Below are 18,699 nucleotides of genomic sequence, written 5' to 3'. Positions count from 1 at the left end.
TAACTGAAGTTGTCGAAGCACTGAATTAGACTACCACCCTTTTCCTTTTTGACCCCCTTTCGCACAGAATAATCCCTAATCTCATAATCCGCAGTTGTGGTTGTTCTAAAAGCCGGGTGCTATTCTGCTATTCTGAAAGCGAGTTCAACATGACATCTTTTGTAAAGAGTGAGGAGGAGCACAAAGACAGTTATAAAAGATGGGGCTTCGACAGACTACAACACAGGTGAGTGCTCGTGTGATGTGTTACTTTACTTTCTTTTGTATCCGCTTTTGTCCAAGTCTATTTCGATAAACCTGTCTCAGAATTAAATTAAATTAAACGAACTGAAATACTTTACATTCCGTAGACTAGTTTGTTTTGTGATGTCGTCAAGGCTTCTATCAGCTGCAATCATGAAAAAGTTAAATACTAAATCCACGTTAAATGGCATGTTTGGTGGACTCATATCGTTGGCAGCCAGAAGAGGGCAGAATTGTCTCTATACAATCCTAGTCAAAAGTTCAAAAACAGTACCCACATAAAATATTTGGATTGCAATGCATTAGATAATATATACAGTATATTACAGATATATTATAGATAATATATATTTATTAGATATTGTAAAATCATTTCACCCAAGTATCTATATTAGAATAAACGCAGTGTCATTCATTATATTAACTACATACATATTCCACTAAGTTTGAAAACAATAGTGTCCAAATACTTTGCCTTATTTTTTAACAATATATCTATAGTTTTAAAATGTTACTATAGTTTCTGAAATATTTTGCTTGAAAAGTGTGCTTTTGCTATCTTTGGTGTATTTTAAACATATTTTATATTTACACACAACACTGGCATCCAAAAGTTTGGAGTAATGTACTGATTTATCTGTTTCAGTAGGAAGTTGGTACTTTAATTCGCCAAAATGGCATTCAACTGATCACAAAGGACGAACCAAAGAACCAAAGTACCAATTTCTTTCCATAAGAGCTAAATCTGTTCATTATTCAAAAATGTTGTCCGCCAGTGTACATATTGATACATTTTTAAGTGTAACTTAATTGTCCACATACTAGCTCACTCTGTAAGATATGTGTTTTTTACATTACTTTGTGCTTTCTATCTTTTCTGAACGGTTCCTCTAATAATGCTACAGTCAACTCAGGAGGATGCAGTTTCAGATTGATCTCCAGTCACAGCAGCGAAATCATCGCCTGTAAGCGGCATTTTCATAGAAGAAACACAGTACCAATTCAGAGTCTTCTTATTCGAACATAATTATTTGTCAAATTTAGACATTGAGAATAAATTTAACATGTTATGTTTGATACTCTATTTGCATGCCTTTTACACCATCTTGCTCAGAAATCCAAAAGGAAAATGCTAATAGCTAATTCTAATCAGATCCAACAAGAATGATCCAATTTGATCTTAATTGATTCTTATAGTACTCTTTGATCCCATTTGGATTGGATCCAAATTATGGTAGAAATTCCATTAGAATTTCTTTAGGATTTTTTTTCTTTATGAATAAGGCTATCAACATTAGTAAATGTGTTCTGATCATCATGTGTTTGTTGTGATGTAGAAGCATGGCTGCCTGGCTGCATGGTCGCTGGTGGGAGATCAGTGAGCAGGAGCGTAGGGCTCAGCTCCATAACCAAAAGCTCCTGAAGGATTTTCAGAGAGCACAAGACACACTCGATGACATGGTGGCCCGCACTGAAGCCATGAACACTATACGGGTGAGTAATCACAAAGGATGTCCCTGCCCCCTTCCGTGGTTTAGACTGTGGAAGAATACACATGCCCCGTATTTTCAAACCACGGCTGGCTTGACCTATAGTATAATGCTTAGTAGGCGAGCAGATGCCCATTTTCTGCTGTTTGCCTCTAGAACGTAAAGATTTATTGTATTTATGTTCTTGATATTGTTATTTGTTGTTGTTGTCATTGAACTAATTTACCCCTTTGCTTTTTAAAAGGTTGAGTATGAAAAGTATTTGGAAGAGAATTTCCCACAATGGCAACAGAAGCTCAAAAACAAGAGACTTTCAGAACAGTCCAAGGTGCTCTTTTATTAAATATTAGATCTATTTTTTAAATATGTTACATTGATAGTTTGTCATTATCTACCCACACTCATTTACTTTTATTATATGGAGAAAAAAAATAATGAATGCAATGAAAGTGAAATAGGTACTGAGACCAACACATTTCCTGTCATCTCCTCTTGTATTGCTTCCTTTCTTCCATGAAACACATGTTTGGAACAACATGAGTGTGAGGAAATGATGACAGAAATTAAACTTTGGGTGAACTATCCCTGTTAATATTAAAAGGATTAGAGTAAAACTGCTGTCCAAGAACAAAACAGTTCTACTGAAAGTCAATGAAAGACAGTAAATATGAACCTAGGCTTATTTATTTATTTTGCATTATTTGTAATGTCAGTTTTTTGTTAATACAGCGGGTACAGCAGCAGTTAAAGGACTATATTCAGGAGATGGAGGGGCCTGAACACAGGTCTGGCATTACAGCCCACCATTTTTCCTCCATCTCTGCAGACCCACCTCAGCCTACAACTTCTGACACCCTGCTAAACTCTCATCAGACAGAGAAAGGTAATGAATGATCTTCAACTGGGGTTTTCAAACTTTTCGATGCTCAGGACCCCCAAGTATGATGATAACCTTGCGAGGGAGCCCCTTCCGGATATTTAAGGGCAACTTTATATTGTCATATATAAAGAGCAAATGTTTCTGTGTGAGAAAAATAGTGATATTATAAAGATAACATGTTAGCGAAATTAAAAAGTTGGCTAGTATATTGTCATTATACTAAAGCCAAAGAAATTATTAAAATATTACCTGTAAAATATTATCTTCAAAAATATTTATTTTGTGTTAAGTTTACAGTGTATCTGTTTTCTTATCATCTTATTTTCACTATTAATGTTTTTATCTAATCTTGAAGAGAAACTCTTTCAACTAAATTTAAGTATTTGAAAAGCGCTTTCAGAAATAAATATTTTTCCAAAGCAGCTTTACTGAGAATATGGCCTTACAGCTCCTAGTGAGCAAGCTTAAAGTGACAGCTAAATGATCAAGAAATATTTTTTTTAATCACAAACCTATATGCAATTTGTATTACTTCATATGGTTAAAAACTATAGCTGTCAATAAAATTAAATAATTATGATTTCAAAGTCTTTAGAATGCAGAGAAAAACTGTAATAATTTCAAATTCAGTAATATCCAGTTATGTTTTTCACTCGTATTATTATTATTACATTTTCTGAAGACCCCCTGGGCATGCATTTTGCGGCCCCCTGGGTGTTCCCGTATACCAGTTTGAAAACCCCTTCAGTATCCTAATTGCTTACCAATCCCTGATGTGTAAATTCAATGTCAATTCATTTCCCATATTCAGAAAGTCACACCTCTTCAACTCTGCGGACCCGCCGGCAGGTCCAAAAAGGGCCACTATGTTGCAAAAAAAGTTTATGCTTAAAATTTTCAAGTCTCCGAATACATAATTCAGGCATATGGGGTACTATTTGAAAGCTTATAATGTGAACTTTTCATAGATGGTATATCATATAATCATATATAAGTGATAACATAACGAAATAAGGCCTAAAAATATTTGTATCGCAAATCAGCGCCACCTAGAGGTCATGTGGTAGAAATATTAATATGTAAAAAGTATTCAAAATAACTTTTAAATAGAAAAATCATATATTAAATTAAAGCTCTCATTCTCAGTAAAGCAACTGTATTCTAGACTGTATTTTTAGTTGCCCTAATACCACTGTTTGAAAGATTTTCAAAGCTATCACAAAGTGAAATATGATATCTGTAAGATATCAGATACAAACATCTCTTTTATGTGGCCATCACTGATGCTGTAAGCTCCAAATAGTTAAAAAAAAAACATTATATCTGCTTTTACCTCAGGCAGTTTTCCAAAATGTTTCATTTTTTTACTTAGTGATCTTGCTTGTGCATAGTCTAATGTTATATCTTAGATGTCTAGAACAAAATATGTGGTCCAGCAGGAAAAGCATGCTAAACAAATCATTGGAAATATATGTTATCGACTATTGATGAGAAAATGTTATACATCACAAAGGGGATGATCTCATCTTTTTAATGACACCTAGATTGAGCTTCTAGTCCACTCAGAGATGGAGATATTTGATGAAACAATGGGGGTTGGTGCATGAACTGAAAATTAGAATGAATGTCTATTGATAAGCACATTTGTCAAGGCTAAAATGCGTTAGAGTGCCAACTACATTTCAGATTGGCATTTTGTGACAGAAGGTGATAGAGGAAAAAAACATTCTAGTTCTTGCTGCCATCTTGTGGAATAAAATAAGACTTTTTGGATGGAGATGGATTGAAGAGAACCAGAATTACATGCTTACAAATTTAGGACAGCAAATATATATATATATATATATATAATATAATATATATATATATATAATATAATATATATATATATATATGGGTGTTTCTGAAAAATTAGACCCATTTTTGGCAATTACTCAACAGCATGTATAAATGGTGAGCTTTTACATAGGAGTATGAAAAATTTAAGGCAGCCACCAAAATAATGCCCCAGAGTTGATGAGGTCAATGAAATTTATTTTTTTAAAGAAACGTCTAATGAGACCCTCTTTCTTTAGACACCAATCAACATGCTCCAAGATGCTACCAAAATGACCATCTACCTCACCTTCCACCCACTTCATTAACCAGATTTCCCCATTTTAATATTCAAAAGCATTGCAAAAACTTTCAGAACATGCAAGTTTTGAATCATGACTTGCCCCCCTACTTTTCTTTACCTTTCTATTCACACCATCAGTCAAACTCTCCAGTCCAGCAGAATTTACTGTCCATAGACCATATGTGGGAAAACTCATGGGCAGGTAGTAGGCAAGTTCCTACAGCTCACTTTACTCCTGCTGGTGCTTCCTTGCCACAACGTCCTGTGGTGAACCCTATGGCATGGGGTATGATGGATATGCCAGGCCCTTGTAAGGAAAGAATCCAATTTAGTGAGACAAATGGGGAAAAGATAACAAAAGAAATGTTGAACCCATCCAAGGAGAGTAGCCAGAGACTAGAGGAGAGGATGAAGGGAAAAGAGTGTGATCGGTCTTCTGAACTGGACTGTAAACCAGGTAAGTTGTTTCGCTACATCTAGTGTCTTCAGATTTACAGTTTTCGAGAAAAAAAAATGGTGAGTGCATCTTGCTTTTCTATGGCAAAATTGTATAAGCTCAATTTATAGAAATTGGCATTATAAGTCCTTATGTGAATATTTTCTTGTTTAAAGTGCGTCTATCAATCGAACATGAAGACAGTAGTGAAGGCAGTGCTGTGTCTTCTGAAGTTGAAGTGAAAACCATGGCTTCTGAGATAAAGGACAGAAGAAAGAAAAGGAGTAATGGGATCCAAATGTACTCTACTGCAAATGGGAAGGGATCTCAGGGGTAAGCCAAACGAATAGAACAATTTCAGCTTGTTGTTGTTTTTGTTTTTTCTTCTGGGGTAATTATACATCCCCTATCCATCTCCATCTGTTCTAGATCTTCCACCACGTCACATGCCCCTCTGTCAACTTCAGATTGCCAGTCTGATACCAAGATGATCAAAAAACATCAAAAAACATCTAGAACAGCTAGCCAGAACACCAGCAAATCATCCATTATCAGAGAGAATAATGTTGATGTAGTGACACAAGATGAAGAGGAGGATGAACAAGAAGAAAGCAGGAGCCAAGGAATGCCTCCAAGTAGTGTCGGCTCAGAAAAGAAAGATGGAACAGAAAGACTCAGTAATAGTACAGAGAAAGAACATACTGATGGAGATGACAACAGTCCTGACCTCATTGTTGGAGAAGAAGAAAAAAGTGACAGAGAAGGTGGAGATAAAGGAGAGGATAAGCAAAGAACAGGTGAAAAGGAGGAAGCAGGACTGGATGATGAAGCACAGGTCGATAATAAAGAATATCCCAGTGATGGAGAAGATACAGAGGGGGAACAATGTAAAAGGCAACAGACGTTTTCTAAAAAGGCTGAGTCAAATTCACAGGACATTCCAAAGTTAGATACAGAAGTGGAAGAAGGAGAGGAAACCAAAGGAGAAGAGGAGATGGAGAACCTCTCACAAGATGAAGAGGAGGCTAGAAAACCCCAAGAAATAGCCTTCAAAAGTGTGAGAAAAGATGAGAATGAAAGAGAAGAAGAGGAGAGTGACAGAAAAGTTAATACTTCAGAGACAAATATTCACAATAGGTATACAAGTCATGACAATTTCTATAGTGAATATAAATTTTTCTATTTTCTTCTATATTTCTTTGCTAAATATTGTTCTTGTGTAATACAAAATGTTGTGCGCAAGCCATAGTGATGTCTGATATGTGAGCAAATCATTCCGAGTCACTTCTTTTCAATGATCTAGTCAAAAAAAGACTAGCTTAACTATCATGCAATTCCCATGCTGGTCTTGGCTGGTTTATGCTGGTTAGTACTGGGTTGGGGCATGCTTTACATCGGCAAATCCTAGCTGGTGAAGCTGGTTGAGCAGTATGGTGTTTCTGATGAAGCTGGTTGAGATCATTTAAAAGTAAATAATAACATTAGCACACCAGCATCCCATGCTGGGGGACAAGTACCCAGAACACAACTTAAGCTGCTGGCCAGCAATTCTGGTATTTTTAGCAGGAACTGGTTCACATATCAGTCTGAATGATTTATTTTGCAAATCGGTCTGAATACAAATAGTTTTTTAAAAATCCTCATAGTTATCACAAATGATGGGAAGGTTCGTGAAAACTTATTGCTCTTAAAGGGGTCATGATAAGTCAGAAACACTTGGTTTTGGTGCTGTATCTCCTTTAAGACTTGACAGTAAACACCCATTGTTATGATTGTCTCTCTGCTCTTGACTGACCTGCTTACTGCTCACTACTGCTAGGCAGGCTAAGGAATTGATTACGGGTAAAGTAAGCATTGATGTGTTGTGGAGGCGCTGATATGCAAATGTATACCACAGTGTGACATCACAATGTGGAGGAAGTAGAGATTGAGATGTTTTGGCAGCTTGGTTTCAACAAATGGTCTTTTTGCAGTGATGTGGAAGTTTTGAGTTCTGAAGCTTACATTATGTTTTTGTAGTACAGTGACCTCTTATATGTCAAAAGATCAAAGAAAAATGTGATTCTTCATGTCGTGACCGCTTTAAATATTCATCATGCAACTAACTTTTTTTTTTTTCTGTCAGTATGAATCTTCGACACTTTAAACTTATACTGACTTTCTTATTAGCCTTGAGGAGTTATATGCAGATGATGTGATTGAAGAGGAAGGGGTTTACAATCAAGAAATAGAAGAAGATGAAAATGATAATGATGGTGATGAAGATGAGGTTGTGGTTAAGAAAGCATACTCCTGTTCAAAAAACCACTTAGATGATCATCAGACCCAATACCATGATGATGATGATGATGATATTGAAGGTCTTCTCAACCCACAAGTTAACACCCCAAAACAGCAGTAAGTTTTGTTTTTTTTTTCTTCAATTTTTCCATTCAAGATCTTGAAATATTGTATATTTGATTGTATAAATTTTGCTCATGGACACTCAAAACTTTATTCCCATAGGGTGAATGAAGTGGAGGAGACAGACCAACCATATGGTAACATGGAATTTGCAGACAAATAATAATGTAATAAATGTACGACAGGGCTGGCCGAAAACATAGGGCTGTTCTTTTGGTTAGTTGATTGCACACTTTTGGCAATGTGACTTGGTCTGAATCTGCTTTGGAATGTATTTTATCTCTAAAATGTTTTCTAGAACAAATCTTTGTAGTTTCATAATTTATCTATTTTATTATTATAGCCCCTTAGAAGACCGGGCGAGAATTAATTTTTTTCTAAAATAATTTTGCATGCCCTCGCAATACATTTTGCGTGACCTTGCAATAGTTTTGCGATCTCTTGCAATAAATGTACCATAGTTTTACTACTGCTACCTTATTTAACCTTGATATTCATAGTAAAACCATAGCAATAATACAGGAAAATAAAACTATGGTAATAAAAATCATCATAATTTTGTGGTTATTACTATGGTAATTGTAGTACAGTCATGGTAACCAGAATAATTGCCAAGAATCTGTGGTAAACCCCGTAAAAAATAAGTTTCAGTAAAAAAAAAAATAGTTACTATACTGAAGTAAAACTAATGATTAGCCCACAAGTCATGGTTACTACAATATTATTATGAAAAAATGATTTCCGCCAAAAACTATGGCTACTACACTCTACAATATGACTATAGTTAAACTATGGTATTTGTATAATAAAAGCAAAATAACCAGAAAGATATGATTTTAGTTTTTGTTTTCCTTTATTATCACTATTATTTCACTACTAATATCATGGTTAAAATATGGTTACTGCAGTTAAACCATAGTACATTTATTGCAAGGGAATGCAAAACTATTGTGAGGGAATGCAGTGCTTGTTGCGAGGGAACGCAAACTTCAGGAAAAAAAAAGAAAGAAAATCCTGCGCTGTCCTCTAAAGGCCTCTGTACTATTCTCATTAAAAGTGGTCATGTTTTTCTTTGTTATGCAGGAGTACATGTAACATAGCCCTACCCCTTTGTGATCTTAGAATTTGCCGCTTACAAATTTCAAAGTATAAACAACCTTCTCATGGCCATTTTAATCTTCATATCTCTAATATTTTTATGTTTGTTAATCCAGATTTACACTCTGATTCAGAAGATTTACCAAAGAAGAATGATGCTGCAGCCACAAATGAGCCAGAGGGGTCTGACAATGAGTTTGACCACTTCTATGATTAAACCAGAAATTCAAACATGAAGGGGAACAAATGGAAAGAAGAGAAACAACAATGGATGAATGCAGTAGACTGAAGCTGCAATAATTCTGTGCTTTCAGAAAATGAGCAAGGTGCACAGCCTAAACAGCAGCCCCGGAGGCCAGAAAGGCAGAGCAATGAATCGAGGAATCCAATTACAAAGGGATGAAAGGGAAAGAAAGGGATAAATAGATGGCTGGGTGTCCTCATCTTTTTTTTTATTATTTGCTGGTAGCTTATCTGACTGTCCTGAAAGAACTACACCAATGTCACTCTGCAAACACAGGTGGATCGGCTCGCCTGATGGACACGAAGAGAGAATAAAAGACGAGATGAATAGTGCAGTGCCGTGGAGGACGTTAAATTAATGAGTTGATCTGAATGGAGCAGGTTATATATTTTATTCTACGCACATAGCTGAAATGGTGTCATTTTCATGAAATAGAAAACTGTTTCTTAAATCTGAATCAGTGTTTTATTGTCTTTTATGTCCTTAATCATAGTGTTTGCCATTCATTTTTTGGCATTCATTTAAATGTAGCAGGAGTTTTAATGCTTTCTCATTCAGATAGGGAGCGTGGCCTAAAGGGAGAGGGGGGTGAGTTGGAGGTTCAGCCAAAGATGGGAAGCCAAGGAAAGGAGTACAGGGTTGTCACTGCCTCTGAGTGATGGCTATTTGAACAGGCATATTTACCCGAGCCCTTGTGAAAGGAGATGGAGGGACACTAACGGAGACGTGCAGGCACAGACAGGCAATAAAAAGCTGGCCGCTGTGTAAACAACATGGCCTGGTCTGCTCAGCCGCTGCCATGCCAACAGGGCAGATTCCACTCACAGGCTTTTTGACCAGTGGAACAAAGCCTCATCAGATATGGCATGCCAAGCAGAACATTTTAAGCAGTCATTGACAAAATGTTTAGAAAATATTTATTATCTTCAACATTTAGGAAGTGGACATAAAATATGTGTAAAGTAACATGTTATATTCCATCTAAAATTATTTTAAACAGCTTTTTGTTTCATTATTTTTTAATTATGAAAAAGCATGCAGCTTTTATGAACGCATATTATTTGAGAAATATTTATATTTGTACTGTAGGACCATTTAAAATAAACTAGTGAAGGTAAAAAGGTGATTAAAAATTGTGAAATCTTACAAGACTTTGTGACGAGCACCTAAAATATGTACAATCTTATTCATGCAGCATGTATATTACAAATAAATGATACATTTTCAACATTTTCCTAACCTTTTGTGGGTTGAGCTATTTTAAGTTGTACAAAATCAATCAATCAAGATAAGCAGGAGTGTTAGAGTTTGACAAATGAACTCTTCACTAATAGTCACAAAGTCTGACACACCTGGTTGAAGACTCTTTCCTCCTACCATCACCCCCCCAAACCCATCACAATCAGCATCCACAGCTGGCCCACTGTTGACCTCCAGACAGCATCTTCACACCCTGGAAATTCCAATTCACACCCTCTCATTGCTTGGAACTGAATACACATACCCAGACTGACTCTGATTCTTTCAAAATCATAAAGGCACAGTCCGTCTATCATATCATTATTCAGCAGAATTTGAAAGTCAATCAAAAGAAGACAGACAGACTTCTAAAGGGAACGACAGTGTAGGAACAGATCACATGTCAGAGACCTGAAAGCTCATGAACTCCTCACATCTCAGACTCTCTGAATCTCGAACACAGACAGAGGGGTCTGTGGCTTCTGATCAGATCGCTGTGGGTGTCCCTGTGTCCCATTGTTGAGAAGACAGTACTTTGGGGAGGTCCACCTTTAATACCAGTGTCTTCCCATTGTTCTCATACACTCAAACACAATCCTGCTTACCCAGGAATAAAAGGTTAGGTTAGGAGGGATGGAGGGGGTCACAACCTTTTGAGTAATCTTTCTACTGCTAGCATTCAGCCCAATACCAAACAGTTAAAATCCCTAAAGCCATGTCTGGACACTAACCTGTCATCACAATTTAATTGGAGGGTTCAGTTTGCAGGCTTTTGCGCCTTTTTATGGACATGTTTACTCCAAAACAATACATTTTTAGTGAACTTTAAAACAAGTTGGTCTGTAATGTTGGCCTGCATAGTTACTTAAAGGGACCATTTACCTAAAATAATGAAAATTCAGCCATCATTTGCTCTAAAAACAGCACATAAAACAGAAGAAGTTAAGGCAAAATGTTAGCCTCAGTCACATTCACTTTCATTGTATGGAGATGCAATGAAAGTGAATGGTGATTGAGACTAGCATGTAACCTAACAAAAAGAAACTCATACAGGTTTGAAACAATGTGTGAGTAAATGAAGAATTTTGGGTTAACTATCCCTTTACTATGCATAACGCTATTTACATTAAATTTATTTTCTATTCAGAGTTCCTTTCTCGACTGTTATACATTCTTACTGCTTTTTAATGATAGTTTCTAAACGTGAAGGGCTACTATTTTTCAGTGTGACTGTCTTGTTCAGGATAATGTGAGGAATGTCAGGTCAGAAAGTATTATTTACCCTTTACAATGTGAGAAAGACAATTCTCCCCCAAACACTCTCTTGAAGAATTTAAAAAATGCAGCAGTAAATTAATGTGAAAACTAGAAACTGTGATTATAATATGCATGTAACCCATGCATGTTTGGTTCATTATATAAGTAAAGGACATGTTATAGGCACAATGGCTTTTATATGGTAATGGTTATATGATGGTCAAAGGTATGGTAAAAGGTAAGGTAAATATTTTCTATACCCTGAATAAATTTGACCTTCACAAATATAGCCAAACCTGTACACACACTTAAACACAAATCCACAAATAATTTAATTAACAAATGTTGGGATATTTAAAATTTTACTTGAGATTTACACATTCAACAAGGAGGACATGTTCATATTTATCTTGAAACACCAATTTACCCAAAATATTCACACAGAATAAAAAAGTCTTTAGGATCAGATAATGTTGATAAACTAGTATATACATCAATAACTGAACATCTAAACAGAGACACTTTTAACTCATTAGTTAATTTCTTTCTTAATACTCTCCTATACTGCGCAGAATGTGATGAATTGATCAGGTAGAGCTCAGAAGGGGTGTGGAACACATACTAAATCCAGGGTAGTACACAGAGTCTCCTGCGTATGAGGATTCTTCTTTTCCTCTGAAATAGGTGAGGTTGTGAGGATAGGAATTAGATTGGCTGTAAACTGGGTAACTCACAGTGGACTCGTAGTACTGGAAGTCCATGAGATGTGGAACAGAGATGAGGTGTTGGGTAGCTGGTTCATTGTGCATGTTGATTTCCATAGAAGTCGGGGGCAGAGACTGTAGGTTGGGGCTGGGCATTGTTGGGAAAGGTACATGCAGAGAGGGCAAGTGTGTTGAGATCTCTGAAGGCTGGGGAAGGAATGAAGTGTGCGACTGAGTATGGTGCTGGGGAAGCAGGGAAGAAGATGCTTTGGTGGTGGGATATGATGCTGGTATGTTTGAATGCCGTGGTGTGGTGTCAGCTGAAGGAGAGGGTAGAGGTGACTTACAAGAAGAGATGGCTGACTTCACCTCAGCCTTTTTTTTCTTCCCTTCCTCTCTCAAAATATCTCCATCTGCCTTTTTCAAAGGGGTCTTTGCTGGTGACGTTTCCTTCTGACACTTGAAGCGCTTCTGGCGACGCATATAGCAGCCATTCTCGAACATGTTCCCAGAGTCAGGATGTAGGGCCCAGTACGAACCTTTTCCTGGTGAGTCTGGCGATCTTGGTACACGTACAAAGCAGTCATTGAATGAGAGGGAATGTCGGATGGAATTTTGCCATCTTTGTTGATTCTGTCTATAGTATGGGAAGAGTTGCCGTATCCAGTCGTAGATCTCATTCAAAGTCAGTCTCTTGGCTGGCGACTGCTGGATAGCCATGCAGATGAGAGAAATATAGGAATACGGTGGCTTGGCGTGGCTTAAAGTCCGTCGGTAAACTGATTTCAGCATGGGAAACTCTGATTCATTGGAGTCAGTCTCAGGGAATCCGTTTGGGTTTGGTGAAGGCAGTATTCCCATTGGGTTACCAAGCCTTCCTGGATCTCCCCCAGTCGTTGAATCACACGGGGGGCCATAGCTCTGGTAGTGATGTTCTGGGGGGGAATATCCTCTGGGTCCCAATGGCAGACTGTCTGCCCCAAAGTAAACCTGAAAATATGATAAAATATTTTTCAGTGAACAAAATCAACTCTGTAAAAAGTGAAAGTGTGCCATTGTTTCCTTAAAGGAATATTCTGGGTTCAATACAATTATGCACAATCGACTGCATTTGTGACATAATGCTAATAACTTGTGCATACTTTTCTTAAAAAAGAAGAAGCAACAGTCGAGGTAACAGTGAAACACTTACAATGGAAATGAATGGGGACAATTTTTGGAGAGTTTATAGGCGGACATGTGAAGCTTAACATTTTAGAAAAGCACTTCCATTAATTCTTCTGTTATAACTTGTGTATTATTTGAGCTGTAAAGTTTTTAAAAGCATAGTTTTTATGGGATTACGGTTTACTGTGTTACATCGTTGGTGTTACAAGTTGTAAAATTGGATATAACTTTACATAGAAAAGTTTAGTAAGCAATTTTATCACATTAAAATCATATTAACACGCATATTGTTCACGTCTTGTGAATATACTTTAAAAAGTGAGTATTTTCACGTTTACGCTGTGGCAAATTCTTCTCTGCTGGCCTAACATGTCAAATAAATACATATTTTTCAACCTTTCATTTACAATCACCTTTTTTGCCCATGTATTTTTAATCGCTTTCCACTCTTAATTAATCTACAAACAAAAAGAGAAAAACGAAAAGTTTATCCAGTCACAATTTATTCCTTAGTCCTTAAGTGAAGCATGACAACTGTTTCACAAATCGCATTCCCAAAGCTGCGTGTGAGTTTGAGCTCCACTCTGTCAGGCCTTCAGAATTTCCACAGAATCCCTCAACAGTGCAAATGAATGAGCAACTAAAGTCAGATTGTCAGATTCATCAGCCAATCAGATTGATTGGTTCTTGGTGGGTGTGATCTTTAGGATATGTCCCGGCCGAGGCTGGCCTTGAATGATGCAATCATGCTTTAAGTGACATAATTTGAAAGCAAAGAGTGTGAGATCTATAGCTGATGAGTTGTCTATCATCACTTCCACATCACCACTGAGAAAGAGATCCTTATGAATTTATAAACACTAGATGTTCTGCATGACAGTGTTTGATTGCTTTATTAATCAGGAAAGGAGGACTGATTTTTACTTTTAAGCAAATTGGTAAGTGCTTTTTGCATTGTTATAGCAGCATCAGGAGTTTTCTAATTTTAAATTAGGCTGCTTGAGCATTCAGTGTCAGATCAAGTTTTGAAAAGTAGTGCTGTGTTCCATTCAACTCAGAAAGTCACATTTTACAACTTCCTACTAGGAAAAGTGCAATGGAATGCATCTTGAAGTCAGAATTACAACTTTTAGGCTTGTACAGAAATTCTCATCTCTGAATTCGCCGAGATGCAGGGGCATGATGTCACACAAACATGTCGCCACTCAGGAAGATATACAAAGTAAGTGAGAAACATTCACTTTATTAAGTAATATCGATAAATGAGTTAAAGTTTGTTTCACAAACGCCTGCTGCAGAAACAGGTGTATAAAACATAAAAATATTTTTTTATAATCGTACACCTGAAGCACAAATGCTAGTGCTGCAGTATTGTTTATCAGTTGGGTTGCTAGGAGACATCTCTAATGAGAGTCAACCCCCTGCTAAGCTAATGGGAGCATTACAGTTTTGTTTCCTTAAACGTCATCTTCCGAATATTGGGGAATGGAATGCATTTATGGTCAGAGATATCAAGTAGGAATTTCCCACATCCAACTTGAATGGAACGCAGCATAACCATGTACCATGACAAAACAAAATGTATTGCAAGCAACATTTAAATCGCAAATATTATTAGATTAGGTATTATAGACCTCCTTGATAGATTCATGTGAAAAAATATATTTTTGAACATCTGTTTGGAAGACATTCATTTCACAAAACAGTCATGCTGCAGTTAAAGTTAGGCTTGCGTGCGTAGACAATTGGTATTACTAGTTAGCTGCGACATAATATCTGATGCCCAATGCATAGGGTGTCTTATTCATTGTGAAACTTTGTTTTCTTAATGAATCATACTGAAGGCCAAGATTTTTAATGCATTGTCCGCCCCCCATTAATTTCCATTGTAAGTGCCTGGTGTAACCCAGATTTTTTTTTTAAAGAAAAGTACGGACAATTCAAAATAATTTTTTATGGTAATTCAACATTATGCCACAAATGCTGTCAATTGAGCTTTACTTAAATTAAATATCCTTTAAAGAGCAATGACTATGATGATGATAGATGGATGGATGGATGGATGGATGGATGGATGGATAGATAGATAGATAGTGTTTTATAACAATAACAAAACAAAAATTACTATACAATTTTAATGGGATATAGAGAATGCCTATAGAACAAATGTGCTGCTATAGGCGATTTTAAAATTACATATGAGATTTGCTCTTTGACAAATTGGTTTGGTTAAGCATTAGGCCTAGCCTATTTGTGTCATTAATAATAAATCCGTTAATATTCGACTTGAAGTGAGCATCAATTGATCTTCCAATTTTAGAGGCGTTGGCGTTCATTGATCCCCAGTGATTGTTGTCTATTCTTAATTTAATCAGCGAACATTAGTGTCTTGCCTTGGATAACGCCATGTTAATGTATTCTGACCACCCACTCTGCCGATAACCCCATTATCCGGCTAGTCCGGCTATTCTTCTCACCCTTGTTTTGTCTTCTTAAGTCACTAACCGTCCGTCTTATGGCAGAGGGTGACAGAGGGGTTTGGCGAGACTGCTGTTCTCAGTTCTTCTTTTTTGCCCGATGGACATCGTTCGTAATAATTCGGCCCTTTCAAGTCGGAACCCCGCGTTGGTTTTTCGGATTCCGCAACAACGCCCCTCTGGTTATGAACCCATGCTAGGCCGAGTGTCAAAGTGCGAGACATTCAACACAATCACTTAGTCAATCAATTAACTGCTGCGAGACCACACACAGGCGTAGACAAGCAGAAAAAAAAACGCGTATTATTCCCATAGGAAAACGTCAGAGCATCACTATAATAGAGGAAACTTCAAACGGTTCTTCAAAGTCAAATGTTTCTATAATATAATACTGATTAAATAATATGTAGGCCTACTGCACTAATCTGTTTTGTTCCAGGTGATGTGAAAAATTACAGAATGAATAAGGGGCGGTTCAAACCGAACCCATAATGAATAAAACTGAACGCAGGTGTCTCGAGACGAGTTTTTAAAAGTTTCACCACGCGCCCCTGCGCGAGACGCAGCGCAACGGTACGTAGAACAACTGAAAAAAAGTGCAGACGGACGGTAAAACGTGTTCGGTGTGATCGGCCCTTTAGAATTGATGAAGAAAATAATTATCCGGTTTGCTGATTTTAAAATTAAGTTTACACTACCATTTAATTTAAATACAAATATTTTTTTCTTAAAGAGATAACATAAAATAATTCACATTTCATTTGTAACCTCATATTTATGCCTAAATAGGACCGCCTCCTAGAACCAATTATTATAAATAAGCAATAACTGAATAACATGATTAAACTGAATTAAATGTTTTCTCTAATGGATTACTTACCTCATTGGTATAATATGGCATCCATTGATCGGCTCTCTCCCTTTTCACTTCGTCAATCATGTCTTCTATTATTCAATAGTTTCCTTTTTTTTTAATAGCAAAATAATGCTATTGTCAATGAAAGAGTGAATCAGTTCAATTAATCTCAATGAATATCACTGAGCATTTGAAAATCCAACACGAATGTGTGGAAACTGCTTTAAGAATCCAGTCACTCAAAGTTTGGAAAGTGTGCTGCTCACAGATTGAGTCACATAAATATAGTGCGTGCTGATCTCCCGCCCTCTGTCCAGCGTCCTGTCCACGCCCTGCCTTATCGCAACTGTTCTAACAAATTATTAAGTTTATTGAGCAATTACAGGCCTTCGATAACAGGATAACATTAAATTACACTGTCACAAAATGGACAGATAGTAATAGGCATAAAACAACATAATATAATGCAACAATGGTTCGATTATTATTATTGGTAAAGTCAGATTATATTGTACAAAACGCAAGACATTTAAAAAATAAATTAAAGTTTGTTCAGAAATTTTCTTTCTTTCTTTGTTTCTTATGATTTACTTGTATTATTTATGGTTGTGTTGTACCACCAATGCCTTGAAAAATACTCCTTTCTTTCTTTCTTTCTTTATTATGATTTACTTGTATCATTGATGGTTGTGTTGTACAACCAATGCCTTGAAAAATACTCCTTTCTTTCTTTCTTTCTTTTGATTTACTTGTATCATTGGTGGTTGTGTTGTACCACCAATGCCTTGAAAAATACTCCATTCTTTCTTTCTTTATTATGATTTACTTGTATCATTGATGGTTGTGTTGTACAACCAATGCCTTGAAAATGACTCCATTCTTTCTTTCTTTTGATTTACTTGTATCATTGATGGTTGTGTTGTACAACCAATGCCTTGAAAAATACTCCTTTCTTTCTTTCTTTCTTTCTTTTGATTTACTTGTATCATTGGTGGTTGTGTTGTACAACCAATGCCTTGAAAAATACTCCTTTCTTTCTTTTGATTTACTTGTATCATTGATGGTTGTGTTGTACCACCAATGCATTGAAAAATACTATTTCTGGTTGTTTTGTACCACCAATGCCTTGAAAATGACTCCATTCTTTCTTTCTTTTGATTTACTTGTATTATTGATGGTTGTGTTGTACAACCAATGCATTGAAAAATACTATTTCTGGTTGTTTTGTACCACCAATGCCTTGAAAATGACTCCATTCTTTCTTTTCCGTGATTTAATTGTATCATTTTTGGTTGAATTGTACTACCAATGTCTTGAAAAATACTTTTACGGGGCTGGTCTGGCCTCTTAAATGTGCATACACTTTCATACAATGAATAAGATAAAATATTTTCCCCATAAAATTAGTCTATATGTGAACATAGTAGGCTATCATTTGTACATCAAGACAGGGATAGGGAAATCCTTGACCTTGATATATCATATTTTGTGCATATCTTTTTTTTTTCCACACTGAGGCTGGCATTGCATCTCATTCATTGGTTACAGCTCGCCCATCTCTCTTTCTCTCAGACTACCACATCTCCATTCTCTCCATTGTGAGAGACAGCTGTTTGGCGGATTGGGGGTGTTGGGTGTCATTTTTATTGACGGAAGGCAAACATTTACTCTGTGTGCCATTTAAAAGCACCACCCTCATCTGCCTGTACCAAACCATCAGTTATACACCCCACTCAGCCAATCGGAGAGCTCATGAAAACACTCCTTGTCCTAAAGGACAGACTTTTACGAGTTGTGTAATTATATTGACCAAGGAGTGACCTAAGAAAGTCTTCAACATATCTTTGAAACTTCCACCAATTAAGAAGTTAATTTTGAAAATATGAGTGTTATTTTTTTTTTTGCAGTATTCCCCCAACTTCCAGCTGTGCCATCATCCCCCAGTGGAGGAAATGTTTATCTAGTGCCAAGTGCTGCCTCTTGCATTAGATTAAGTGTTCTTAAACACAAGGTCATTAATTACATCCAATTCAGAACTATCCAAGGTGATAGAAATGACAGTAACATACCGATTAAATCACCAATT

General features: G+C 36.5%; 2 protein-coding genes and 1 long non-coding RNA gene across 3 annotated transcripts; 2 read left to right on the top strand and 1 right to left on the bottom strand.

Moving 5' to 3' along the window:
- Positions 1-122: 122 nt before the first annotated feature.
- Positions 123-6,624, top strand: LOC127659794 (ABC transporter F family member 4). The gene is made up of 9 exons (XM_052149750.1): positions 123-226; positions 1,149-1,208; positions 1,581-1,737; positions 1,978-2,061; positions 2,463-2,616; positions 4,689-5,189; positions 5,345-5,501; positions 5,598-6,273; positions 6,577-6,624. The coding sequence occupies exons 1-9, from the start codon at positions 150-152 to the stop codon at positions 6,622-6,624; spliced, it is 1,914 nt and encodes a 637-aa protein (XP_052005710.1). The 5' UTR covers positions 123-149.
- Positions 6,625-7,405: 781 nt separating this feature from the next.
- On the top strand, positions 7,406-9,281 carry LOC127659410 (uncharacterized). Its single transcript, XR_007972535.1, has 3 exons — positions 7,406-7,565; positions 7,674-7,708; positions 8,786-9,281. It is a non-coding gene; the product is annotated as an uncharacterized LOC127659410 (long non-coding RNA).
- Positions 9,282-11,996: 2,715 nt separating this feature from the next.
- foxa (forkhead box A sequence) lies at positions 11,997-16,840 on the bottom strand. The gene is made up of 2 exons (XM_052150304.1): positions 16,638-16,840; positions 11,997-13,103 (listed from the first exon to the last, which is right to left on the bottom strand). The coding sequence occupies exons 1-2, from the start codon at positions 16,695-16,697 to the stop codon at positions 11,997-11,999; spliced, it is 1,167 nt and encodes a 388-aa protein (XP_052006264.1). The 5' UTR covers positions 16,698-16,840.
- Positions 16,841-18,699: the final 1,859 nt, after the last annotated feature.

The sequence above is a fragment of the Xyrauchen texanus genome, chromosome 19 (genome assembly GCF_025860055.1).
Source record: "Xyrauchen texanus isolate HMW12.3.18 chromosome 19, RBS_HiC_50CHRs, whole genome shotgun sequence".
Lineage (NCBI taxonomy): Eukaryota > Metazoa > Chordata > Actinopteri > Cypriniformes > Catostomidae > Xyrauchen > Xyrauchen texanus.
This window is presented reverse-complemented; position numbering and strand designations above follow the sequence as displayed.

Bases quoted from the DNA above. Each gene is read 5' to 3' on its own strand.
- foxa (XM_052150304.1), bottom strand. From the start codon at position 16,697: ATGATTGACGAAGTGAAAAGGGAGAGAGCCGATCAATGGATGCCATAT. The intron at 13,104-16,637 runs GTAAGTAATCCA...TCATATTTTCAG, and splicing joins TGCCATATTATACCAATGAG to GTTTACTTTGGGGCAGACAG.
- LOC127659794 (XM_052149750.1), top strand. From the start codon at position 150: ATGACATCTTTTGTAAAGAGTGAGGAGGAGCACAAAGACAGTTATAAA. The intron at 2,617-4,688 runs GTAATGAATGAT...CTCTTTCTTTAG, and splicing joins CTCTCATCAGACAGAGAAAG to ACACCAATCAACATGCTCCA. The intron at 6,274-6,576 runs GTTAATACTTCA...GGCAAATCCTAG, and splicing joins AAGAGGAGAGTGACAGAAAA to CTGGTGAAGCTGGTTGAGCA.